We start from the raw sequence: 27,837 nt of genomic DNA, 5'->3' as shown, positions 1-27,837 counted from the left end.
TTTTCCTCCCCTTTCTCAGGAGAAGACGCAGCTGGCCTTGGATAGGCTCCTGACAGACTGGCCCACTCCCGAGGAACCTGAGCCCCTGGTCATCAACAAAGTCCTTCACCAAGTGAACCCAGCCTTCAGACGTCCCCATCACCCCAACTGGCCAGAAAAGGGACAAGGAGTCCAAGGTCACTATACCTCTGAGGAAGACACAGGATACAGTGCCTCGAGCCCCCCAACTCCGAGAGCTCTCACAGCAGAGGCGGGACAAGGCGTGGATCTGTACAAGGTGCTGGGGAGCAAGGGCCCTGACTCAACGCCGGGAAACCCAGCCAGCCCCTCGACAGTCCTCCCAGTGGACTACCTTCCTGCCCATGAGGGCTACTTACCCTCCAACATAGATTATCTCCCTTCACATGAGGCTCCCATAACTGACCCTCGGGAAGAACTGCCTCAGCACATCTCTCTTTCCATTTTCCCCTCAAGTTCCCTTCACCCACTCACCTTCTCCTGTGGTGAGAAGTTGACTCTGGATCAGTTAAAGATGGGGTGTGGTTCCCTCATGCTCTGAGTGGCAAAGCTTGAAGTTTGGAAAGTCGATGTGCCTCCAAGTGACACAGCGTGCCCCATCTCCCCAGCCACCTGCTCCAGTGGTCGTTATGTCTGGGTGCTACCATCAGGTCTGGTTGCAGCTAGAGGGCAGGCAAGCCAACTCAGGGTGAATCTCACCTCAAGATACCTCATCTTGACTTCTCCAGAGCCTTAAGATCACATCCTCTGCTGTGTGGACCTAGAGACTCCAATCTGGGTTCCTGCAACTTTCTTGGCTATGTTGGCCAGAAAGGAGAAAGGCAAGAGTGGAAACCAAAACTCTTACCAGCAATGGCAGATAGTCCAGAGGACCATTCATTCAACAACTATTTACTGTTGACCCTGAATAATATGTGTTTGAGCTGCATGGGTCCACCTATATGCAGATTTTTTTAAATAATAAATTCTACAGTACTACATGATCCATTGCTGGATGAACCCATGGATGCAGAACCACAGATAAGGAAGGCCAACTAGAAGTTATATGCAGATTCTCAACTGCACAGGGGAGTCGGCATCCCAACCCCCACATTGTTTAAGGGTCAACTTATAAAGCAGCTACTACAAACCAGGTCTTATGTCTAGATCAGTACTGTCCAACAGGCCTGAGATAGAAATGTTCTATGTATAGCTGCCCTGTTTGATCCAACAGATACTAACCACATTGGCCATTGATCACTTAGGGGTGTATCTCTAGTATGACTGAGGAACTGACTTTTTATTGTAATTAAAATAGTCACATATGACACTTGGCCACTGTATTGGAGAGCACAACTCTAAATGATGGACATATTAGTGAGAATTACTGGGTACCTTCAAAACAGATAGACCTAGTTTTACATATGCAGGCATAAAGGACCCCGGTGAACGCCAATATAAAAGGGCTCCCAAGATGGTCATGGTTGTCCTTATTTGTAGAAGCCTAAGAATGTACCTTTTCCTTAGTTTTGCTCGTTTGTTTTATTTTGCCTTCACCCTTTTTCAGTGAAAGCAGCTTGATGGTGGAAAGCTACTGCTAAACCCACTGTAGGACCCTGGGCAAGCAGCCTCCCCTCTCTGAAATACAATGTCTTGTAAAAGAGTGGGCCAAAGCTTCTCTGACCCCTTGTGTTTCCTCTTCTTTCTGCTGCAGCTGATACTGCCTTTAGGACCAGGGCTACCTCAGGGTCTAAGACCAAACTGCCAAGATTGCACTCATAAGTCATCCCTTCTGAAGGCATCCCGCTTTCCTTCCTCAGGAAAACTCTTGAGCTGGTCCTCAGACAGTTCAAGTTGATCATGGAAGATAATTCTCTTTTCCCCAGCATGAACTTGGAAAACTTTAAAGATGTGGCCTCTGGCTTATCATCCTCCCTTCACCCATCACTGCCTCTATCCCTTAACTATAGGCACTTCTGCTAAGCTGACAGAGAAGAATCTTAGTCTAAATGCTAATAGTACTCTTTGCAAACGAATGGGATGAAAGGTCCAGGAACCATTTTCTTAAATCCCTGTCAAGCCTGGGTCCTACACCCTACCACCATCCCACCCAAACACTGGAGCTGAGGTGGGTTTGGTTTACCAGATGTCCCTCAGAGCTCTAGAAATTAAAATGAGTATTTGCTCTGCTTGTTCATGTTTAACACTTCATCCATGCCTCCTGCTATTCCAGACTAACACGTTTAGTTCTTCCAAGCTTTATTTGAAAAGCTTAAGCTTCTTCCTTACATCTCCATTCTACTCTATTTAGCTGCTGTGTAGCACCCCCATACCATGGTGCCCTGCATCTCAGCAGCTTCAGTACTGGCTTGTCTGCACCCAGGATGTGGAGCCCCTTGACTGTTTGCAATGGGCCATGACAAAGCTGCCACCTTAGAAGCAGGCCAACCTGTCACCTCTTGACAATAAGAGCCAACTTTTCTTTCTTGCAATACCTGCTTTTCCTATTACTTTCCTTTTGATTACCTGATAGCCATCTTAGTCACTCTTCCCCTACCCCAGGGGTTCCCAACCCCCAGGCCATGGGTCGGTACCGGCCCATGGCCTGTTAGGAACCGGGTCGCACAGCAGGTGGTGAGCAGGCGGGCAAGCAAGCGAAGCTTCATCTGTATTTACAGCCGCTCCCCATCACTCGCATTACCGCCTGAGCTCCGCCTCCTGTCAGATCAGTGGCAGCATTAGATTCTCATAGGAGCGCAAACCCTACTGTGAACTGCGCATGCGAGGGATCTAGGTTGCACGCTCCTTATGAGAATCTAATGCCTGATGATCTGAGGTGGAGCTGAGGCAGTGATGCTAGCTCTGGGGAGCGTCTGCAAATACAGATTATCATTAGCAGAGAGGTTTGACTGCACAGAGACCATAATAAACCAATTGCTTGCAGACTCATATCGAAACCCCATCAGTGAGCGGCAAGTGAAAACAAGCTCTGGGCTCCCATTGATTCTGCATTATGGTGAGCTGTATAATTATTTCATTATTTATTACAATGTAATAATAATAGAAATAAAGTACACAATAAATGTAATGCACTTGAATCATCCCGAAACCATCCCCCCTCCCCCCACCCTACCCCCGTCCATGGAAAAACTGTCTTCCAGGAAACCAGTGCCTGGTGCCAAAAAGGTTGGGGACCGCTGCCCTACCCCTTTGGCCTCAACACACAGGTCCCAGTCTCCCTTTTACCCCCTACACCTTTTCCCCTCCCTTAAAGCTCTAGGTGGTACTGCAGTCCTTACTTGCTTTCCTAAAAGGTGAAAAAAAAATTTTTTTTAAAGGGAGAGTTCCTTGACCCCTAAAGGCTCCTTCTAAGGATGCAGAGGCCTCCTCAGTGCTCCCCTAGCATGATGCACTTACTTCCTCTAGTGGACTGTAAATAGCTGGAAAGCAGGAACCATGGCAATCTCCAGCATCATGCCTGGTCCATAGTAGGCTATCAATAAAAAGTAAAAGATGTCTTCTGCCACCACTTCCACCTTGTTCCTTCTATTCCAGAAGCCAGTCCAGCTGTGCCTGCTTCCTCTTCATTGAGACAATTGCATTTGCTTGTAATCTCTTCATTCCCAACCCCCATTCTACCCTACCGTTTATTGACAGTACTACTGTAATACATGTAGCAGTTTCTTATATTAAAAACATATTTGAACATGCCTTTGGCTGCTCACTCTGCCAGATAAAATGTCCTTTCCGTGAATGACAGGATGGGTAACCTCATTCTGCCCTTGCCCCAAATAGTTTTTATAATCTCCCTTCCTGCCCACACACAGTCAAATTCCCAAATCAGATTGCCTAGTTTACCAGGACTAGGTAGAGCTCACTAATATTCATATAGCCAGGCTTTCATTCCTCAGGAAAATTAGCAACTCTTTAAATCCTCACTCCTGATATGTATCCAAAACCCAACCCAGAAATCTCTGCTCTATTGAAACACATCAAATTCCTTAATTCTCTGGGACCTAAATACTACAAATAGAGTCCAAGTTCATTCTCAATGAATTCATGGGAATCTCTACCAATTCCTGTGTACAGATCATTACCCTGAATTAAAAGGGCCCTCTTTTCCAGAAGCCAGAAATTCTATTTCCTGGGCCTCTGTTTTCCTTATAGGCAATAGGAAAGCCAAACTGGCGTTATCTGGTTCTTTCCCTTTAGTGCCTTTTCCCCTCCACCCTGTCCCAATTTCTCAGCTTCCATTAATAGCCTACAGCTGCAACTCTCCAATTCCCAGAGGCCAGTGAAAGAAATGCCAAACTAGGCACATTCTATTCTAGTCAATCCCCCGTGTTTGATTCTTGCTTTTCTCCATCAAGCTCTTTTTCTTTCACCTGACGTAGTTGTCATCTGTCCCAGTATCACTGCTCAGGCCCTCCAAAGGAGCCCTGTTTTTCTCTTCCTAGCCTGCAGGACACAAAGACATTCACATTATCCACCCTTATGAAAGGCTGATAGGTGAACCCTCAAATTAATCACTCTCTAGAATAAAAGAGATCAGAAAGGCCTCTTCTTCACCCTAAAAGGAAAAAAAAAAAAGATAAGCAATTTAATCAATTGGCCAACTGATGAAGGAAAGAAACAAGTCATATTTTTACATCACAGCCTACACGGGAATAAATTTCCAATTAAAACTTTGCAAAACACACACACCAAGTTAGATAAAAGTATTTGCAAGATATGCCAAGATAACTTACTTAATAAGGCACTCTTACAGATCAATATGAAAAAAGCCAACACTTCAAAGAAAAATGGAGTGAGCAACTCATAAAATACATATAAATGTCCAATAAGCATGAAAAAAACTCCAGCTGTAATCAAAGAAATAAAAATTAAGTACCATTTTTCCCTTACCAAATTAGCAACAGTAATGAAAAAATTAGCCACTATTAATCAGAGAACTGCGGTTGGCTACAGGAATGTTAGTTGGCTCTTTTCTGGAGGCACCTGGGCAATATTCAATAAAATTTGACTAGCAATGTAGACTAAAGAACAGTACAAATATCATAAACTCTATAAAAGATTTATCACAGCATTGATTATAATGGGGAGAGGAACCTAAATGCCCTTCAGTAGGGACCTGGTTAAATCACGCATACAATGAAACACTGAATTTCATGGAGTCTAAGACGCCACCAATTTTAGGGGACACCTCATTACTTTGCTATGAATAGGGAAAAAATGCAAATTAAACTGTAATATGCCATTGATTGCTATGGTGCACACTTTCCCGCCCCCTCCACATTTTAACATGCCTGAAATTGGGATGCATCTTAGAATTGATGCAAAGCATACTATGCAGCCTTTTAAAAACCATAAGAATGTTTGACATGGAAGTGGTTAAAATGGCTGAATAGAATCATCTCACTTTTATAAAGCAATGCAAAAAAAATCTAAATATACACCAAAATGCTAACAGTGACTACATCCAGCCACAGGTTTTTAAATTACTTTTGCATTCTTTTCATCACAAAGGCTTATTACTCTCAGAAGTGGGGAGTCAATGAAATATAAAATATTACCAATTTCTTTCCAAAGACCTGAGACAGTGGGTCCTAAAGACAGACACTAACCACTTTCTTTATGGCCCACGTCTCTTTCATCCTCCACCTCCTCTGTCTGGCACTTCCACCCTTAATACTCCTGTCAGAGGGTAGAAAAGACAAAGTAGCTTCCACACTAGGTGAGGGGGGGTGGGGATGTTAGAGTAATAACTGAAGCATTGGATCTTTGAAATACAAAGTTTATATAAAAAGCCAAATTTTGCCTTATTCTCATTCTAACAGGAATTGTTAATAATGATCAATGACCTCTAACACAGTACTTAATACATGCAGTTTTTAAGGGGTGTAAGGCGGTTCTCACCATGACTGGTTTAAGGTAGGTGTTATCTCCACTTTAAAGATGAGGAAACTGTGATACAAGTAACTTAACCAAAGTCACACAATTAGTACCTGATACCAGTCTGGTTTTAGAGCATAATTTTCAACTACTTTCTTTTCTGTGCAAGTGACTGCACAAAAAATTTTTATCGATTGGGGTTCCGACTGTAGTTGACTGTCACTGTGATTCCATAAAAATCTTTGAAGCTGTTACTAGGTAACCAAAACCTGGCATCTCTGTACTTCTAAAGTTCTAGAACCTTCTTGGTTCTTGAGAAATCTACCCAAAAAGCATATGACACCAGGACAAATCTGGCACTCCTGAATTTGCTAACTTATCTACCCAACTAATCCAAATCCTACAATACAAGGCACACTGTGTAGGCCACAGAAGGGAAATAACACTCCAGAGAAAGTCCATTATTTTAAGGAAATTGGTAAGTATTTAAAACTATGAATCAAAACATTATGCCTTTCAAACAGAAAAGTAACCAGAGCAGTGTGTTCTCTCTTTAATTAAAATAACTATAACCCCATCCAACTTACCTGATTTTTTCCAAACATGGCTATTTCTTAAGTAAAAAGGAAGTAGGGCTGCATTTGACTCAATTGTGTTGCTTGTATGAATTGCTGAAACATAAATGCCTTTCCTTCATTCTATGGTAATTAGCTCCACATTTTGTTAATGGTCCTTTCTTTTATTTACAAGTGGCAAAACCATTCTTAATTTGGCTCCGAGATTTCAGTTGTATCTCCAAGAAACATACAAACCTATTATGTGCTACCTTGGGGTTCCTTTACATCAATTCTGGCCACTTTTCAATTTCCGCAACTGTAAGGAATTCTTCCACAAGAGACCCGGGCCTTGCCTAGGCAAGAGAATGTCAGGTGAGGCCCATAATAACTTCCCTTTTCCAACTACAGATATTTTGCTACCCATAGGTAATTGGACCCAATGAAATACTATAAAAGCTGTTATGAGATTCTCACAGAGACAATTGTTTTCAAAGGCCCTGAATTTTCACCAGAAAGGTAGAACACCCACAAGCCGAACATTTTCACTAGTTCAGAAAACTGCAAAAACATTCTTCTGAAATTGGATAAAAATTGTTAACAAAACACACTTGTTCCTTTAGGAAACAAAATCTAATTCACTTACTAAAATGTCAACTATGTATCTCCCTGCACATTAGCTGAGAATGTAGCCTGTGTTAACTAGAGGGTTTTTCCTGTGCTATCCAAAGCAAAGAGCCTGGAGACCCTCATCCCTAGCCAAAAAAATCTCTCAAGGTGAAAATAGGATGTCACAAGAGTTCATTTAGAAGCAGAAATCTTACTCTCCCCCATCACAAAGGGGGTTAGAAGACCATTTGCCTTTTCACAATACTGTAGAAAATACTAGTTTTCTAAGTTTTCTCTCCTTTCACTCCAACAACTGCATATGACTGGATTCCTTTGCATACCTATGAACACTCCCTTTAGACTCCCTCTGGTCTATGGCAGGATAGCTTTCAGAGCAGTTGTATAGATGGTTTTTAAAAGAAAAAAAAAAAAAAACCACTTTCGACGTGCTTAAAATAGATAAAATAACTAGAAAGGATAATTCAGTCAGTAATTTCTCCAGCTACAGATACTCCTCAAACTTTTTCCTCTAAAAATCTGCAGTTATTTTTGAAGTTTAATAACTCTTAAGTAGCAAGAAACTGATATCCTGAAAAAAAGGTGGGGGGGACATCCATGCTTTGCTGTAATTGAGGTGCTGGTTATTTAAGTTCTTCAAGCAAATATTTTCACCTGGCATTATACAGCCTCCAAAGCACTTCTCTATTTCTGTCAACGTGACTTCCAGCTCTACCATTTGACTCAAAATGCGGGCCTGAGTGGGGGTGGGCCAATTCAACTGTTCAACATTAAACACTTTTCATCTACTGGATTTTGTCGATACAGTGCCAAAGTGCCACTCAATCTTCAAGGGATACTGTTATGAACAAAACACAGTGGTCTGAAGCACACACAATATACGTGGCTAGGTATGCTGATTCTCTTCGTATAATTAGTGACCAATGAACACCTGTATTAAAAGTAGTTTTATCCAATCCAGTCTTCCGTGGCATATTTAAGAAGCTACTACAACTGTAGCACCTAAGTGAAGCCTTGATAAACAAGTACACAAGATCAAGCTGAAACCAAATTATCTGTAGTTTTTAGGAAAAGGTCTTCCTCTTTTACTGGGAAAAAAAATGTGGAAGCTTCACTGGAAATTCAGAATTTCCACAGAAAACACAAACCACTGTATCTATAAACAGAAAGGTTATCTGTGTTTAGTTCATTTTGCCAGTCATGTAAGCCTAAACATTTTCAGCTATGAAATAGTGTTGGGGGGGTGGGGAGGAATCTACCATCTTCGTTGATGTGTTTAGTCAACCCCTGGCAGCCTGAGCACTTTGACAAAATGTCTAAACATGTGCTCATCTAACTTTTGTTCAGTATGGTTGCCAAACAAAGCAACATTTCACTATAGATTATTACACCCAAGATGTGAAACAACGAATTCAACATGTAAAAGTTCCCATAATTTCTGACATTACTCATCAGCTAATAAAAAACTTGAGATCCAATCTGACAAAATTCTGGGCAATGTCAAGAACCAAGTTCAACTGGATCACTTTACACAAAATCTCCATTCTAGGTAGATGAAAACCTGTGCCATTTCTTCAAATTGAAGCTCTTTTTAGGTCCTAAAATCTGTAAGAGAAATCAGCAACAATTGCAATTAAGGTGAGAGTGTAAACTATATACAGTGTATATTATACTATATATTGTATATAGTGTAAACAATACTGTCCAAACTACTTCCCAAATAACTTCTCAGTTCTCCAAATAACAAAATCCTAAATATTCACTAGCCCTTTGCTTTTCACATTTCCATACCAGTAACACTAAAGCAGCTATTTAAGGAATAAAGCCACAGCAAGATCAGTTCAGAGCAATTCTCATCACTTTAGGTACTGTCTGTAAATAGTTTTTAAAAATCCATAATGAACCAGAATTGTCAGATTAGTTATCAGCAAGTATCTCTTTTATGTTTTCCAAGCACAAGACTTAGAATACACATTCAAGTGCACCAGAACTGTCATACCCTCCCCAATGGGCAACAAAAGGGACAAATGTTACTGATTTAACACTACCTATGTAATTAACATCTCCAACAAAAACATAATTTGGTAAATTATTTTCTAACTTGAATAGGCCGTTTCTTACCTTTTCTTTCCTTCCATTTCAAAGCGAACAACTGACTTCCAGTTATTTTGTAAGACAGAAGCAAACAACTGACTCCCAGTTATTTAAGACAGAAGTAATGGCACAAAAGCTAGATTCTGCCCAGATAACCTCCTGATTTAAGCTGAGAAATGCAGTCCTCAGAAGCCATTAATTCCCGCCCCAGTCAACCTATGGAGTTAGACATTGGTTTTCTTACCTATACAAAATATTCGTAAGTCTCATCTTATGGAAAAGTCAAAATTAGCACAACAGAAGGATCTTAGCACTAAGTGCCACTAAATGTGAAAAACTATAATCAGGCACTAAATATACGATTTTAGCAAATTTATACTTTCCTTATCAGCTTTCAGAATTTGCAAGCTAAACAATTTTTTAAATAACAAGATTTTCTTTACTAAGAAGCTATCAAGTATCCTGCCCTTATTCTGATTAGAGGTAAGGGGTAAAAAAAAAATTTTTTTTAAATACTTCTAATTTCACAACTTCCCAGGAGGTAGGGTGATTTAATCTGTACCTGGAAGTAAACTTTTTTTTTTAAGAATTTATATGTTGACCTGAGAGTGATGGCTTAGATCAGGGGTCAGCAAACATTTTCTGTAAAGGACCAGATGTTTTAAGCTTTGTGGGCTACACACATCTTTGTAGAATAATTTTTAATCTTTTTAAAATGTAGAAGCCATTCTTAGCTCAGGAGCCATACAAAAACAGGCGACATGCTGAAATCTGTTGACCCCTGGCTGAGACACAGCACTTATTTAAATGATACTCATTACTCATTTCCAATGTAGTAATGATTTCAATAATTTATATCCTAATCTCTTTCTGAAATTAAGCTTATCCTTTAGGTTACCTTTCCCTATATTACTGATCTAATGAATTCCTCTCAGCTTGACTTATTTCAATCACTTCTCCATGTTTGTCTAACTTCGATCAAGTAAGATTCTGAAGCTGAGAGAACATGTCATAGGTAAACCCAGGCTGAGCAAAAAATCACTGAGCCCAAATTTCTGAAAGCTGCCACTTAACATACAGCTCAATGATAAAACCTGAAAGTTTTACAATGTTTACAGATTATCTCACTAATTACTAGATCTGAAAATTTGACTAGGGATTTTACTGCCTTGTTACTACTGTAAAGCATTCTAGTCATCATGTTCTGGGCTTTCACCAGTGAACCTGGAGATCTGGCTTGTAAGTGTTCCGACTCCCTAAACATTTATTTACACGTTAATCTCAGCAGAATTACAAATGTCTGCATTAGAATCTATTTTCTAAGCATTTATTTACTTTCTTTACAAAGCAGAACTACAGGCATCTGAGAGCCTGAGAATTTGCTTTACCAATCACTTCAACGTTGGGATACAGATGTCCATTAGTATACCTGATATGATCTTACCTTAAAGTCAAAATCATTCTGGTTCTAGTAGCTCCACATTTCTAAGTTTTTTTTAGCCCTTTACTATTTGTTGGTTCTTTCCATATAATGTTAGTGCTCTTAAAGATATATTTAAAAAATCCAATATACCGTATTCAGACTTTCTATGCAACTCCCTAACAGCATAACAAAATTTTTCTATTTCAGGACAACCATCTATAGCAATTCGAAAAATAACACAATCAAAATGAATACTTAATATTCTCCTTCCACACCCACACCAACAAGCCCCAAATGTATTTACGACTCGAGATATGTCCTGCCTCCACTTTTTAAATAAAACTGAGTAAACTTAGACATATAGTGCCTAGCAACACATTTTAAAATTTTTCATAACTCCACACAGGTCTCAAAACATTATAAAAAAAGAGACCTTATCCCAATCATCAATGCAAACTGGAAACATGTTAATAAAAAATATAAGCTCTGGCATTATTTCCATTTAAAAGCATCAAAAGTTCATTAGAACATTCTATCAGCCACCAAAAAACAAACAACCCCCTGACATTCAGTATCGTTAACCTTCACACTCAAAAACATGGTTTGCTAAAAAGAAATGCCAATTGTCTTGTCAGTCCTTGAAATTCATTTTACAAGAACTTTCTTATTATAATAATTAAAATAGGTATCCGTCCCAAATGTTGACAGCCTAGTTTAATAAACACCCCACATAAACAAAACCTAAGTTTAAGGAGGAAAAATGAAATATGAGCATTACCCTTGGGGGTGCACACATAGGTCAGAAAACACATGACGATAAATGGGCTCCTATTGATTGTTTTTATGACTTTTAAGAAGTGAGCATGAAAATAAAATCTTTATTTTCAGTTATTACCCACCAATAAGAGAAAGTTAGGTTCACAGTTTTAGCTCTTGACACAAAGTGAACTAGGAGGCAAATTTACATCCATCAGATACAACTAATGGACCAACTTTTAAAATCGAGGCTATCTTGAAAGCTTGCAACATACCAGATATTGCTGTGTATTCTCTAGTGACAGAATGCCAGCAATGGCTGACAATGAGTAGAACTTGTGATGGGTTTTTAATAGCAGTGTTTTTTTATATGTTGCTAGAAATCAGGAGGTTTATAACACATTCATGTCCAGAAATGAGTTAAGATACTTCAAAGTCTAAACACACTTATGTATGAGTGTGTTTAGGAGTGTGTATGTTGCAATCTCAAGAGGGGTAACAGTCCATATGGACTAAATTAATACTTGCCTCTGGGTAGCAGGTATGTTTGTAAATATAAAATTATGTTAAACATTAGCACCAGTGCAGAACATGCTCAGCATCATAAGATCCAAAACACCAGCACAAGTTTATCCATCATTAAAAAAAAACAATTACCTCCTTCCTAAGATGTCAAACTAGTAGGTAACTAGGTTAATAAATCTAATCCCAATGAACAACTCTTGTACTGTACAATTTCTCATTTAGAAGTATAGGGGAGAACTAATCAGCTAAACAGACATTTTATGATTTAAAGTCTTAAATCATAAAGTATTTTAAAAATTGGACATTACCATACATAGATAGAAAATTACTGATAATAGTGACAAAAAGATCTTCAAAACTGTAAATAAAACCCCTTTCCTGTTTATCAATAAATGTTGCGGAACACTTAAAAAAAAAAGATCCTAGAAAGCCTGTTTATTGATTATTCTCTCCATGTATGTTTTAGTCAGTGGTGATGCTCTCGATCAAGAAATCCATTATTAACCTAATTTTCTAACGGAGGAAGAGGTAAAAGATACTTATCACCTTCTGTGGAATCTATCAACTTAAGACCAAAATGAATAGCAATAGAGGAAATTCAGAAACAGTAAAATTTTTGGTTTGTATTTCATGGATGGTGCTGCTGTTCCAACCTTATAAAGTAAAGCTGTCTGCTTTCCAAATTCCAAAAATTAACATACCCCCCCTTACCATACTAACCAGTGCCCTTTGGTTTCTTTAGAACAAGGGTTGAAGGGTTGATTATGGATGTACAATTTTGATTTGGGACCTTTCACACATACAAATCATACTGAGCAGCCACTTACTTTACAGAGCAGTTTAAATATTACGCATTAGCCAAATTAACTTGTTCCACCCACCCTATTGGAGGAGGAAAAACCCAACACCCATAAAACTACTTCACTTGACAGTATGTGTCTATGAACAATAAGTAGCTTAAACAACTTTCACCAGTAAGGTGTCTAGATTGGTTTTTAAAACGGGAAAGTGACATATTTTAAAAGTAAATGTAATTGAAATTGTGAATCAATTATAAATTGAACCTAATGAACCATGCAGGAGCAAGGGTTAATAAATCAATGTGCTTTGAATTTGTTCAAGTACTGATATTTCTGTATATAAAGATTTAGCATATATAACAGCTATCATGAGAAGTGAAAAAAGACCTTATCCCCAGAAATGAAAATATTAAAACTAAGTTAAAATACATAAAGTAGTTAGTATTCCACACAGCATAAAATTTGACAAAGTTTACATGTCCCAGTTGACCATGTGTGAAAATGCAAAGCAGGTATTAAAACTGCTATTATGTCCAATATTTAAAACCAGTTTGTAATAGGGGGAACATCTAAATCCTTAATTAAAAAACACAAATGAAGTGAAAGCTTTAAACTGGTACACACTGTTCACACCTATATTTCAAGTTTGGAAATGCATATTTGCAAGCAGCAATACAAAAGTATTCATGAAGAATGCATAATCTCTGAAAATTATGAAAACATCCCCGCTACCAATACATTTCCTAAATACAAAACTGACTACCATATTGTTACTTCTGTGTAGCAGGAGAAGTTCATTTTCAAAACAGATAAAATTCAGTCTTTAGGTGTGAATGGTATGAATGACAGTCTTTTTTTTTTTTTTTTTTTTTTTAAATTTCTTAGTCGTTTGGGATCCTTAAGCATGCAAGCCTCAAAGAGGAGGGTCCACAAGGAACCAGGGTTGTCTTATGGCATCCAGTTAAGCCAGAGCTGGGAATGCCTCTGGGTCATCCACATCAGGAGCAGAAGCACTTGACTGAAAAAGAAACAGAAGCAAAATTAAAGATTTTCAAATCTTATTAATATATTTCCAGTGTCTACATTTAGACACAGAATTCTAAAAAAAACTTAGTTTTATTACAATAAGTAAAATATGTCAAAGCTTTTACTTTTGAAAGGCAAAATTATGGATCAGAATAGGACTACAGTGGGGGAGAGACTGGGATTGACATATATACACTACTATATATAAAATAGATAACTAATAAGGACCTACTGTATAGCACAGGAAACTCTACTCAATACTCTGTAATGACCTATATGGGAAAAGAATCTAAAAATGAGTGGATATATGTATATGTATAACTGATTCACTTTGCTGTACACCAGAAACACAACACTGTAAACCAACTATACGCCAATTAAAAAAAAATAATAATAATAGGACTACAAATATTTGCAATGAGCCTTGTCCTGAATTTCTATCAAGATCTCAGAAAACTCCCTAGTAACAGCACGGGTTATTTCTCTAATAAATCACACAAGTAGATTCACACAAGGTATGTATATGGATTCTTACTTTGTTGTTCAGTATCCTTTTATTTTCCCCACTTGCTAAATAAGAATGGCATCAATGTGAAAGCAGGCTAAGAAACCAATTACAGTTATTTAAGCAGCACATTCTTGGCTATTTACAGTCAAAACACAAATTTTTACAAAACAAAAAAGTATTGAAAAGATCCATATACACAATGCCTTTAAAAAAGAACCCATGTCACAGAGAAAGAAACAAAAACAAAATATCACTACATTGTTATGGGTGACCATAAAATCTAGGATATTAAGTTACTACTATAATCAAACATTGGCAAACTCAATCAAGCAGATGGGTCCCCCAATTTGCCTATCAGGTGTTGAGAATTCAGGAGGACATTATGGTTGTTTCCTAGGTAGACCATAAGAGACAATAAACTAACCCAAGTTATCTCTAATACTTTAGTAATATCTAGTCATTAAAACCATGGACTTTGGCATCTGACAGATCATTTCAAATCTACCAATTACTAGGGCTTCTATCAAAATATTTCAGAAGAATTTGTTTTTTGTCACACTTAGTGCAAGGCAATGGAGATTACAGAAAATAGGACACAAATGAATCCCAACTTACAGAACAGCTCTCATGAACAAAAAACAATCAGTCAATGCCACAAAATTATACAAAGGACACAAAGGTTTTATTAAGCTGAGCTCTAAAAAGCAGTGAAGATTTGTCAAGGCAAAGTAAGTATTTGGCATTTCAGGCAGACCTTACCAAAGGCCAAGAATTACCTTGGTTCCCTTCACCTGAATTTCATCTTCTGTAAAATGGTGGGGTTTTTGTTTGTTTGTTTTTGTTTTTTTAGCACAGTACCATGACTGGCACCAGATAAGTACTCGATGAAGGGTGGTAAACTTAACTACTGGCAGCACTATTCAGTCATGTAAGTGCTTAAAACAAGAAATATAACCTAGGGCTTCCCTCGTGGCGCAGTGGTTGAGAATCTGCCTGCCAATGCAGGGGACACGGGTTCGAGCCCTGGTCTGGGAAGATCCCACATGCCGCGGAGCAGCTGGGCCCGTAGCCACAACTACTGAGCCTGCGCGTCTGGAGCCTGTGCTCTGCAACAAGAGAGGCTGCGATAGTGAGAGGCCCGCGCACCGTGATGAAGAGTGGCCCCCGCTCGCCGCAACTAGAGAAAGCCCTCGCACAGAAACGAAGACCCAACACAGCCAAAAATAAATAAATAAATTTATATATATAAAAAAAATATATAACCTAAAATGCAGTTTCTTAAAGGCATGCATGTCAACCTTTTTCTTCTTCGACTTATGTCCCCAAAAGGACCTAGGGCAGTGATTTGTGGAAAGAGGTCCTCGAATTACTTAAAAGGGTAAAAGAAGCCTTAAAATTACCTTGTCAGTCCTGATGCCACGGTTTGGACGTCCACCACGCCCACGGCCACCTCGTCCTCCCCTGCCACCACGTCCTGGGCGGCCAAGGTCTCCAAAATTGATCTCCAGCTGAGATGTTATATCATTTGCTGGCTTCCGGAAATGGTGATCCATAACCGAGTCTTCAGCATGAGCCTAAAAATTCAAGTGAAAGCCACTGGGTGATTAATAGGAAAGTAATGTTGCACACTTCTAAATAATGAGTTTTCTCCTAAAAAGACCAAAAATCCAACCTGCACTTTGTGTGAAAAAATATAGTAACACCTCTACAGGTAATAAGTAAGCTTTGGGATCAGCTACAGTAATCTAGGAGGAATAACTCCTTTCACATTTCTCTATTTCATATTCCCTTAACTTTAAATTATAGATGCTATTAGCAAGTCTTGATTAGAGATATAATCACAACTATTCAAGTGGCTGGGCCCCGTCTCAAACCTATTGAATCATCACCTTTAGCAGTGAAGTATGAATAAGTACATTTAAAATATGCCCTGCAGATTAGCATTCCAATGTGAACCTCTGAGGAAGACTTGGATAGATGGTATATATTTCTATTAGAGATATTACTGAATATATAAGTTTTAAAGAGAACTTTTGCTCTATACTCTTCCAACTATGACTTGGGAAAGAAATTATATATAAACTTCTCAAAATGCTTTTCTCTTCATATTTAACTATGTGTTCTTCCATATAAATTGGAGAACTACAAATTCAAGTGAAACACAACATTACGTAAGAAAGGAACCTTGAAAAGCTGTGCACAAATAAAACCATGCCTTAAATTTACCACAGGAACCTTCTTAAAAATGAAGTCATATTTGTGAAACCCAGATCCTAAGCTACATAATGGACTCTGCAAAAAAAGGCCAGAGAATTTTACACTGCTTTATGTCTGATCTCTTTTGTATGCTTGGGGTGAATGGGTTTTAATCTTCTAGTTAGAAACTTCTTATACTAATTTGAAGTATGTTTTAATTTTTCTAAATACACGTATAATCCTCTTTTCTGAAGGGATATTTCACTCTTTCTAAATGGCTTATAATATTACAACTGTTAATAATTACCTTTTAAAGTACAAATAAAATTTGTATTTGTACACAGATTTTCATTCCTTTAATCATCGAATATCCAAATTAAATGTCATCACTTTATGTCTTCCTTTAGGTTAAATTTAAAGGCAATAGAAGATTCTTTTTAAAATATTAATTATAAAGGAGCATAAAACACAAATGCAAACCCACAAAATCACTAGCAAATTAAAGTCAATGATATATACTAAGTCTCTGATTTTAAACGTTAGCTATTGCAAAGCAATGATATCAATTTATCAATTAAAAGCATTTATAGATTTCCAGAGCACAGAAGCATAAAAACTTAAGTTGATATACTACTGAAAACATCTTGAAGGTTTTACTATAATAATAAAGAGGAAGTCTGGATGTTCAGGTTACATCCCCAACCTTCAAGTTAACTAGTAGGATAAATTTCCAAAGTTTTTTTTTTCTAGAGCACTGTATGACAATGAGGAAATAAGAGCTCTGGTCTCAGCTGTCAATAATTCAGTCCTCCATTTCTCAGTTTCTTTCTTTCCCTAACTACTTCATATCTGCTGTGAAGATGAAGGTAAGTAAAAGAGAAAGAGTACTTAAAGCATTGTATACAACAAACTTGAAGATCTATCATACCGATCTTCCTCAAATTACAATGGTGTTGCATCCTGATAAAGCCTGAATATCTTTAAGTCCAAAATACATTTAATACACCTAACTTACCAAACATCACGGCTTGGCCTACCCTACCTTAAATGTGCTCAGGACATTTACATTAGCCTACAGTTGAGCAAAATCATCTAACACAAAACCACAAAGCCTATTTTATAATAAACTGTTAAATATCTCACATAATTTATTAAATGCAGTATTGAAAGTGAAAAACAGAATGGTTTTTAGTGTATCAGTTGTTTACCCTCATGATCAGGAGGCTGACTGGGAACTGCAGCTCGCTGCCGCTGCCCAGCATCACAAAAGAGTAGCGAGTACTGCATATTCAGCCTGGGAGATCAAAATTCAAAACCTGAAGTATGGTTTCTACTATATGTGTATTGTTTTCACACCATTTTAAAATCAAAAAACCAAAAAGTTCTAAGTTGGGGTCAATCTGTATTCAAATGATGAGGCCATATGCCAGTAAGGCTGGATTTCATGTACACACATCACAAAGGCAGCATAACTGTAAGGGTCCAAACATAAAAGTGGCTTGATAATGAAAATGTCCTGATTTCAAGGTTATTCATCACTAATTTCACATTTTATAATTTTCTAAAATTTCTAATTATATACATCACCTTGTGTAATAGTTATTTCTTAAAAGCTCAATATAAAATAATACTTAAAGCTGTGACACCTAACCTGATGTCTAAAAAATGCATGAAGAGGCTTCAGGGTATTAATGATAATAATGATACAATATATCAAAACATTTTATATCTATGTGTCGTATTCTGGAGAAAAGTTCCGTCGGGACCCGAAAAAGGTCATGAATAATTGTCTCAAAGGTGCCAAAGTAAATCTCTTTCACATTAACCTAAACAGTTTAATAATTAGTTCAAATGAACAATCTCCCCAAAGTGAACTTTCATGGTTCTTTAAATAAAGAATTCTGTTTTACACAGATACACAAAACAACTTTGTCTGCAAGAACTACAAAAAAATAACCAAAAGCATTCTAATGAAGATGTTTTTTCTTCCCTACAGAAACTGACACTTAAGATAATATCCTCATTTATACTACCTTCATGAAGTCAATGTTTAAAAAATCATCTCCAAACCTCTATTTTATTTAAAAATATTTCCAAGTTTGTTTCACAGCTATTTTCTTGTTTAGAAATTTAAAATGTGGATTTTTTTGAATCTTTTTATTACAGGTTGCCTTCATAACATTTCAATTTAACTTTGTGACTAAAATCTCATACTTACACAAACCCTAAAAGGATACAGCAGTGGGATTTTCCTCTAAGAATGTGCCCCAAGGCTTAAATAGAAGCTACCAAACCAAAAGTCACACACGTTTTTCTCAAATATTTTCATTAGTTTCCTTGTTTCCTAAGGAAAGGAAACTCATAAATTAATTCTCTGGTCTTTACAAGACATCATTCCTCAGTAAAGAAGGATAATACCATTTACTAAAGATTCCTGGATATTATATATGGCATACGCAGACAGTTTCCCACATAAAAATGCCAACCGCCTAACCTAATACAAGTCTTAATGACTCCCAGTTAGGTAAGATTTTAAAAAATATTACACAAATTTGAAAGAATAATTTCTTAGACTATATGATAATGCAGTTTATTTTCCTCTTGGGGCAATTTATCTGCCTCAAATAATCCTATGTAAAACTTTTCTTTTTTATAAACAGATTACCCACGTGAAATTTTAACACAAAAATTGTAAATGCAATTCAAGACATCTGAACGTTTTCAAACACGACAAAACTTCATTTTACCTCTTCACTCTTTGACTTATGAAGAACAAATCCCTTCTTCCACTGCCCATCAGCACCTTCATTTGGTTTTCGGATATTAAATTCTACTTTTGCCCGGTCCTTATTTTGAATAGCCTTCCACTCATCCAAAGTCATTTCTTTTGGGCCTTCTTCCTTTACTTCTTCAACTTCATTCTCCCTGTGTGAAAACGTTTAAGTTTTACACGTGGTAAGGGGGCTTATAAAATCATATAACTTACAATTATAAGTAAGGAAGTTAATCTTGGCTGGTTGGTAGTCTTCTAGATTACCCAAGGACAGGAGAATCACAGTTTTCTTTGTAACCCAGTGGCTAACATGTGACTTGGTAGAGACCAGGAATCCAATGTTTGTTGAATTAGTGAAAGCGTGGATAACTAAGGAACATACAATTCATCTTCATAAACTCTTAAATGATCATCTATCAGTAACACAATCTTGAATTGGCTATATCAAACCTAGAACACATTTTTTAAAACCATACTACTGTTTTTAAAACTTACACTATGTGATTAAAATCGTTGACCTAACTTCTCCTAAAACACATTTTTTAACTTCCATAATTTTCCACAATACATAATTTATAACATATATGAAGGTAATCATCTAGGACATCCATAAGCAACCAAGTTTCATATTCTAGAATATAAAAGAACTGTTCCCCTATCCTTTATTTAACACTTAAGGCAAATCTTTAATTTCTAAAAATCCTAACTTTATATACTCCAACTTTCAAACCAATCGGTATATGAAAAGGGGACTACAGTTTCACTAGTGATGGAACTTTCTACAAAATACTGGTTTCAACGCTTAACACCAAATTAGTTATTTCTAAATATAATTCTCAGGCTATAACTATTACATATTATCCCTTTCCCTTTTTACAGAAACAAAGCATAGGTCTAGGAATCCACTATTTAATCTCAATTTCCAATTGTCACCAAACAAGTTGTTTGCTATTTTGGGAGCACTGCTTCTTTCCAAAGATAGCAGGTGATTCAGTTAGCCTTGCTCAAATATCTCCTGTCTGTGCTACTCTCTACTGTTTGACAAATCCCATCTTAAAACTTCCCAGACCAAGCTTACACTGAATTGATGAGATCTAGACTGTAAAGTCCAACCCTGTCAGTTTACAGATCAGAAAACTAAAGACTGAAAAAAGGTCCTAGCTATGCGTAAGCTGTAACACAGCCAAGAAAAGAACTCAGCATACCTTTATCATATCATGAAACCATGACAACTACCTTCAAGGGTTGTTATAAGGGTATCAAATGAGACAAAACAGAAGCTCTAGAACTATACATAAGGGAGCTAATCAAATTCAGCCAAAGCTGTGTTTCTTAAATTTACACCTGCACATGCAAGACATAATACTACGTTCAGATTCTCCCCTATTCTGGAGTAAGACTAGAGGCTGCTCTAATGTCATCATCATGGTCTTTAGACCCAATACCCCCAGTTTTAGTCCTGGGAACTGAGCTAAGGATTTGCTTCCAATACCCTATCAATAACATCCTTTCCTTCTGGTAAACAGTTATAATCTTGTCAGATTACTCTTAAAGTGAGTTAAACATGAACTCTTCATTAAGGGAACATTTATGTTGAGCTTTGTAAAGTACTTAATGTTACATAAGGTTCATCTATCTCACCTATCACAATTTCATTGTTTACCACACAAAATTAAGACTCCATAGTTTCGTATAAATGAATTTATATTACCAAGTTCAATACATCACTTAACACCATGTATTTTTATCTACTCTCTCCAACAGTAAATTCATTATTATTCCTTATTCAAACAAATCCACAAAATATGATTTTCCAATCATTAATAATGGTTCACTGTAAGAACAATTCTTTCTGGAGAAAAAGAAAAGTTTAGAAAAGCATCACCTCCCTAAATGATTTGAATATGCCCTGGGTAAGAATTACTGACCTAAATAATCTGTAATGCAAGACTTTAAACCACATACTGAAAGAAATGCCTGGCATATAACTTCTGCTTGTATTGATGGAAACCAGAGGAAGGCATTAAATTATTTCTACTAGCATAACTTGAGTCTTTAAAACTCTCCCACACCCTTGAACAAAAAATTTCAAAACTGTCTTCTAGTGAACTGATAACATATTCTGGTGCTTGCTCTCCTCACACATTTTAAAACAAGCCAATAATGCTATGTTCCAAATTCTATGTTGATGGAAAAAAAAAACTTCAAGGAGATGGAGGAACTAATTTTAAAATGGTCATGTTTTCTCGTTTTAAACTGTATTAGAATAAAATCTGTACAGTTACATAGAGTCCAAAGTACTTTGAACTATGAGTTCCAAATATTTCTCAGGTTAAAACGGCTATTTTTGTGCTTAGGGTTAACAGGATTTACTGAAATACGTATCTTTCGTATCTTTTTAAGATAACAATGGTAACTTCAAATAGAAATAACCATTTCTATTTGTCAAACCTTTAGAGACTAACATATACATTTGTAAAGCACTCCTCTAAATACTATTTGAGGGAATGGAGTACAATAAAGTCTCTCCTGTTAAAAAGCAAATAAATAACAGCATTAAGCCTATAGGTTGTTTTCTTGTTAAACCCCAAACATTTCAACGCTCGAGCATTACTGCTACCGTACACACAAATCACTTACTTATTTTCAGTGTCCGCAACTGGATGTTCTTCACCTTCAGGTGTTTCCTCAGTCACATTTGATTGCTCCAAGTCACTGCAATTATAAGATATTGGTTTCTGAATGTATTTGGGGGACTCTCTAAGGAAAGAAAGAAAAAAAAAAGGCATCTAGGTCCATTTACATGTAGCTGAAAGTCTTCACAGAAATATTTTAAAATTCTCACATTCCCAATGTCTTTTCCTACTAAATTTACTCCCCAGTAGACCACTAAGAGAAAATAATTTAAAAATGTATACTGATCCAAGTTATAGCTCAAGTACATTACTCAAAAAGTAGTATGACAGCAGTTAGTTCTAAAATAAAGCCTTACTGGCTTTTCAAATTTTTGTCATCACCAAAGGGGTCAATAACTAGAATGAGAACTAGTAAATAAGAAACATACAATAACATAATGCCCAAATAACCTCAAAATAGGATTTCAATAAAAGCTATGTATCCATATGAAAAGAAAAATTAATACCACATATTTTTGAAACGTAGAAAAACTGGTCATTTGATACATTATAACCCAAACATATCCAAAAAAGCATTATCTTATAAGGAAGTAGCTCTGAGATAAGAGCATCCATCTGTGTCCCAGGGACAAGTAAAAGTTTAATGGGCAAACCTCTAGTAAGGTATAAGATCAATTTTATTAGAAGTATTTATTTAAAAAAAAAAACAGAATACCAACGTTAATTCATCTTTGACAGTTCCCCAGTTGTGAGATCCGCTACCTCCACGCTTGTCCTCATGCTTCAGGCCACTGTAATGTGAAAAAGAACTAACAAAACTGAGTTAACATAATACTCTTTAGTTTTAGAAATTCAAATTTTGTTTTATTAAAGAAGTAGCTTCAAATATAAAAGTATAATAAAAACCAATATAAGACTTACGATCTATCGCTTCCACTATGCCTATCAAATTCACGTTTGCCACGAGAATCAAAGCCATCTCCCCGGCCCATTCCTCGTCCACGACCTCCTCGACCTCTTCCAAGACCACCACGGCCTCGGATAGGCCGGTCAATAATCGGTCTATAACAAATAAAAAAATATTATATACTTCTAAGGTTTCTGGTAAAAGGAAGAAGGGAAATTCAAAGGCTCAAAAATGCAGGAACATATTTACTGGCTCATATCCCAAAGGAAATCAAAACTAGGAAACTCCCCAACATAAGAAAATTACTTTGACATTCTCTAAAACTTTACTACTAATGCATATACTTCTTCATTGTTACTCATTTCACATTATAATCGAGTAAAACTGCTATTCACCAATATACATAAAAATTAAAATAAACACATGTAACCTTCATAACTGAAGTGTTTCATTACAAGAAATCTAAGTTTGAATACTGAAAACTGTTACCAAAATGTCCTAAGAATAACAACACACACTTATATGTTTCGCTAGAAAAACTGATAAAATTAACTAGCCACACTGCTTCCTGGCAATTACGCTCAATTTATCTGTGTTAAGATGTGACTCTGTAAACTGACAAAACATGAAGAGATTAAGAAACAATCTTGCCTATCAACTGAAAATTCTCCTCCTTCACCCTTTTCTTCAAGTGGCTTTTCAAATCGTCTTTCACGAGGTGGTCGCCTTTCTGGTCTCCTATCAATTATCTTCCCTTCACCCTGAAGCTGTTGATCAGGTCTTCTTCCAACGCGTCTTATTCCTAAAATGATTTTAAAAAACCCACGTAAGCAAATTATTTTTTGCAACACAAAAAATTTAGGCCTAGACTGTTAAAAGAAAAAAAAAACAAACTACTCTCTAAGTCCACTAACTAGCACTTCCCACTGAAAAAGGCTAACGCTGGGCATCTCTAAAGTGTAACAAAGTACTTCAGAAAAATTCCTATTTAAATAAACTTGTTTCAAACTTCCATTCAGTTTGCCAAATAATTTTTTCCCCCAAAGCATTCTCTATAACTGACCTGGAAGTCATTTGGGTAGCCATTATTTCTCTCACTTTTCAAGATGCCAGTCTCTTAATTTAAAATTCTAAATTTAAAGAAATTTTAAGCAAATGATACATTTTGGTTTTACAGATACCAAAAATAACACCATTTGCCATTCATAAATAATAACCAAGCAAACCAACACAATCACCAGGTAAGGACCCTCAAAAAACCCCAGTGAAGACATTATTTTATTTTATATAATCTGGAGGGGGAAAAAAAGAACAACAGAGTAAAAAGACTGATGATTCTATAAAATTACAAAACTGAAAGGAAAACAAACGGGACTTAAGATTACATCTTTGATGGATAACAAGGTCTTACTGTAGAACACGGGGAACTACTGATATATTCACTATCCTGTGATAAACCATAATGGAAAAGAATATATTAGAAAAAAGAATGTATATATGTATAATCGATGAATCACTTCACTGTACAGCAGAAGTTGACACAACATTGTAAATCAACTATACTTCAATAAAAAATAAATTTTAAAAAATTTTCTCTATAGTTGAAAATAGCTATTTAACAGGAAAAAGGTACCATCTTCCTCTCCTGTTGCAGTCTACATACATATATATGTATACATATACATACATACCACACCTAACTTTTAAAACATACTGTTATGCAACCAACAGGAAATAGTCCACTTATTTTATTATTATGGAGATTTTTTTGGTTTGCCTTTTCAAGTATCTTCGTTTCCAAAGAATCTTTAAAAACCACATACACAAAAGGACCCCTTTTAAGCAAGACACAGAAATAGAAACTTGTGACACTAAGTGATGGCTGAAGCATTTACTGATTTCCCCCTTCATTCATTACTTTTTTCCTGTTAACGTCAGAGGCCAAAAAGGCAACCAATATGCGTTACTCGTAGCCTTAAAGATAGTAAGTAGATTGATAGTTAAATTCATGACTAATATTTTAGGTATGCTCTAATTCCCAAACCACAATTTCTGACAAAGTCAAAAAGCACCTGAGGAATTGTTTTCACAAGAAATTAAGTTGGTTCACTCTGGTTCTTTCTAAGAAAGTGTAACACCACCAGGATGCCCCCAATTGTTCAGCTGCTTGTAGCCAAAGTCAAACGGTAAATGTCAAACTCTTCAGTGAAATTTTAAGGTCCATTCCACATACTCTCAGGACAGACCAGAAATCTTAGATCTTACACCAAGGCATTTAAAAAAAATTTCATCAGAGGTAGTGTATCAGGGTGGAGCTATGGAACCAGTCCTTATAATATCCAAGCCACACACCCAAATGAACAATGGCTTGCTTCCCCACCCCAATATCCAGTATCAGGCTTACAGAATCTAAAACACTTACAAATAAATCCACCCAATGACTGACATTTAAAAATGCAAGTGTCTCTTGATTTTCACTAGATTCCAGGCTTCTAACATTAAAAAAACAAATGAGTAGGTGGTGTCAATTCTCAAGTTCCTCAAATGGGCAAAAGACAAACTACAAAATTCGAAGAATATAAACATCAAACACACATCTAAGGCACGTCTAGGATTGTGCCAGGACCTCTATTCAAAGGCAAGGAACACATGATCAGGTTAACAATCCATCCCACTACAAGAGGCAGGGACTTTGTTTACAGGTCTATCCTTCCCCAATGCCCAGAACTGACTAAGTAGTAAGGCCTCAAAACGATTTTTTTTCATTCAATATTTTTATAAGCTTGTGTTTTATGCAATTTAAGGTTAAGTGTGCTCTGAAATGCTGACCTAAGGAAAATGTTGATAGCTAATAATGGAAGTTTTCCCAAGGAAAGACTACTGAATGTTGAACTCAGTCCTGGCTATAAATTTATGAAATAAATTTTTAACTTTGTAATTTAAAATACTAGGTTCCCGGTAAGAGCTTATTTCAAAAATGGGCTTTATGATCAAAACATATGAGGGGTTTAAACCATGCTTTATGTTTCGAACATTCAAAATGGGTGAACACACTTCAGATTCCATTTTTTCATGTACTTTCTTTGGATTAGTGTGATGCAGGAGGTAAACTTGAGCACAGTTTAAATAATACACAAGCCAGTGTTCCTTAACATAGAAACTGGATTTATTATTGTGCTACAGATTGCTATAAAACTTAGCTGAATGAATATTTAGCCTAAATGATGTATATACATGCTTTCTAATACTCCAACTTGTGCTTCCCTCCCCAACCTGTAATTTTAATGCAACTGTTTTATTTACCAGCTAGGTTCTTCACCCCAAGTCTCACAAACCTCTCTCTGTATTTTCTAAAAGTTCTAAACCAAAACCTAACACAATTGTTTTGATTTTTTTAATTTAAAATAGTTGAATGTTATCAAATTCGACTAAAGCTAATGAGAACTCCTTTCAGAAGCACGTGGCAAAATTTCAATTTTCAACACATAAAGGAAACCTTTAAGCTTCAAAGCTTAAATCCTACACCTACTTACTACGGATCGTGTACACTTTTTCTAATCCCCCACTGTTTTGCTTTTTCATCCATCACAAAAGACAAACCAGTAACGAGTGAGAGTGCAAAAACCAAGTTCATGACAATCCTGCGAAGTTTACAGTGACCTGGAAGCAACTACTACCCGCCAATGAAATCCTGACCATGCTTCACGCACATGGGGAGAAAAAGCTGCACTCCAAAAGGCTCTGCGGCGGCTAACGCTGTGACAGCCTCGACACTCTTTGCACCACGAGGCCCAGGCCAGGCCACGCCACATGAAACACTGCATGCGGGGGGTCCGGCCGGGGAAAAAGATCGTGACCCGAGGACAAGCTTCAGGATTTCCTGCCATCACCAATCTTCATTCAGAATTCCCGCTTCTGCTCAATCCAAGGTGGCCAAATTTCTCTCCCTCCCAACAGCTTGACGCACTCCAGCAAGTTATTAAGTTTGCAATAGTTGTGCGGGCGAGGGGGTAACGATAAAGCACAGGGAGCACGTAAAAGGGCACCTTACTCCACAACATCCGATAGGCTCGAACGTAGGGGGGGGGCGTAGGTGGAAACTCCGACCCCCAGCTTTTCTCGGGGGTACCCCACGCCACCCTGGGACAAGACGGCAGGGCAGGAACCTAAAAGACACAACCGCACCTCAGAGCGGCGGGCTGAGAGAGAGCTCTGAGCAGGAAGAAGCCGCGGAGGCCCCACCATCCCGTTAACAACATAACGCTGCGAGAAGGAGCTCCCTTCCCCGAACCTCGGCCCATGCGCTCGCCCGCCAAGGAATCCGGCGGGAAGACAACAGCCTCCCAGGATCCCGACCACGCTCCTCCGCTCAGAACCTGAGGCGGGAAGGGGTGGCTCCAGGATCCTTGCAGGTGGCGGTTTGAACTTGGGGCTACCACGCTCCCAGCACCTTCGCAGAACCTGGCTTTTGTCAGGCGGGGGAAACGCGGGGAAATCGGCGGCCAAGTCTCCCGCGGACCCTCGGAGCCTCAGAAGCCAGTGGTAGCCGCCAGTACCCTCGTTCATTCCCTCCATCCCGGGTCTCCCCCACCTTCCACCACAGCTTTACCTTCTTTCTTAAGCGCCACGGGCGGCTGCGTCTCCTCCTTCTTGTCAACCACGCCGACGTTGGGGGGCAGCGGGTTCTTGCGCTCTTTCTGGGACTCTTTACGCAGCTGTTTGCCCGCCGCGTTGGAGTTTGTCTGGGCTGCGGCCTGAGCTGCGCTCTTGGCCCCAGGGCCCCCAACGCCGCCCCCGCCGGCTTCTTTTTTCTTGTTCTCTGCTGCCTTCAACACCTCGAAGGGGTCCGATTCGTCGTCAAATAACTGGTCGAATCGGTTGGTGACCACGCAGCCGAAGCCTTCCTGTAAGTGCCCAGGCATGATGGTGGCTCGGCGGCGCGTTCCTCCACGGATTGCAGCGGGCCGCGCCGAGCCAAGAGCGCCTGCTTCAGCTCTTCCCACAAGATGGCCGGGCCGAGAGAGGGGGGCCGTCTTCTCTTCCGGCGCCAGGCACACATCCGGGAGCGGCCAGTGCCGCGCGGCACCATGGGGTGTGTAGGCCGCAGTCGCCTCTCCCGAGAC

At 38.0% G+C, this 27,837-nt stretch overlaps 2 protein-coding genes across 5 annotated transcripts in view; one reads left to right on the top strand and one right to left on the bottom strand.

The window, feature by feature from the left end:
• Positions 1-13,578, top strand: part of IL12RB2 (interleukin 12 receptor subunit beta 2) — a 91,324-nt gene extending 77,746 nt beyond the window's left edge. Inside the window, exon 16 of the mRNA XM_082421398.1 lies at positions 20-13,578. Within this exon, the coding sequence (XP_082277524.1) occupies positions 20-559 (540 nt within the window). The 3' untranslated portion in view covers positions 560-13,578. The remainder of the gene's footprint in view (positions 1-19) is intronic.
• SERBP1 (SERPINE1 mRNA binding protein 1) lies at positions 11,446-27,772 on the bottom strand. Of its 4 annotated transcripts, none has more exons than XM_082420732.1 (8): positions 27,324-27,772; positions 23,366-23,516; positions 22,729-22,869; positions 22,527-22,598; positions 21,812-21,931; positions 19,146-19,323; positions 15,603-15,776; positions 11,446-13,686 (listed from the first exon to the last, which is right to left on the bottom strand). In XM_082420732.1, exons 1-8 carry the CDS (start codon positions 27,634-27,636, stop codon positions 13,630-13,632), a joined length of 1,206 nt encoding a protein of 401 aa, XP_082276858.1. In that variant the 5' UTR covers positions 27,637-27,772; the 3' UTR covers positions 11,446-13,629. The 4 variants fall into 4 exon arrangements, with proteins under 4 accessions (XP_082276858.1, XP_082276861.1, XP_082276859.1 ...); XM_082420735.1 differs by having other exon boundaries at positions 22,527-22,616; positions 27,324-27,762; XM_082420733.1 differs by having other exon boundaries at positions 21,812-21,886; positions 22,527-22,616; positions 27,324-27,750.
• Positions 27,773-27,837: the final 65 nt, after the last annotated feature.

The sequence above is a fragment of the Balaenoptera physalus genome (assembly GCF_965194825.1).
Source record: "Balaenoptera physalus genome assembly, chromosome: 1".
Taxonomy (NCBI): domain Eukaryota; kingdom Metazoa; phylum Chordata; class Mammalia; order Artiodactyla; family Balaenopteridae; genus Balaenoptera; species Balaenoptera physalus.
Note: the sequence above shows the minus strand (reverse complement) of the source record. Positions and strands in the feature narration are given on the sequence as shown.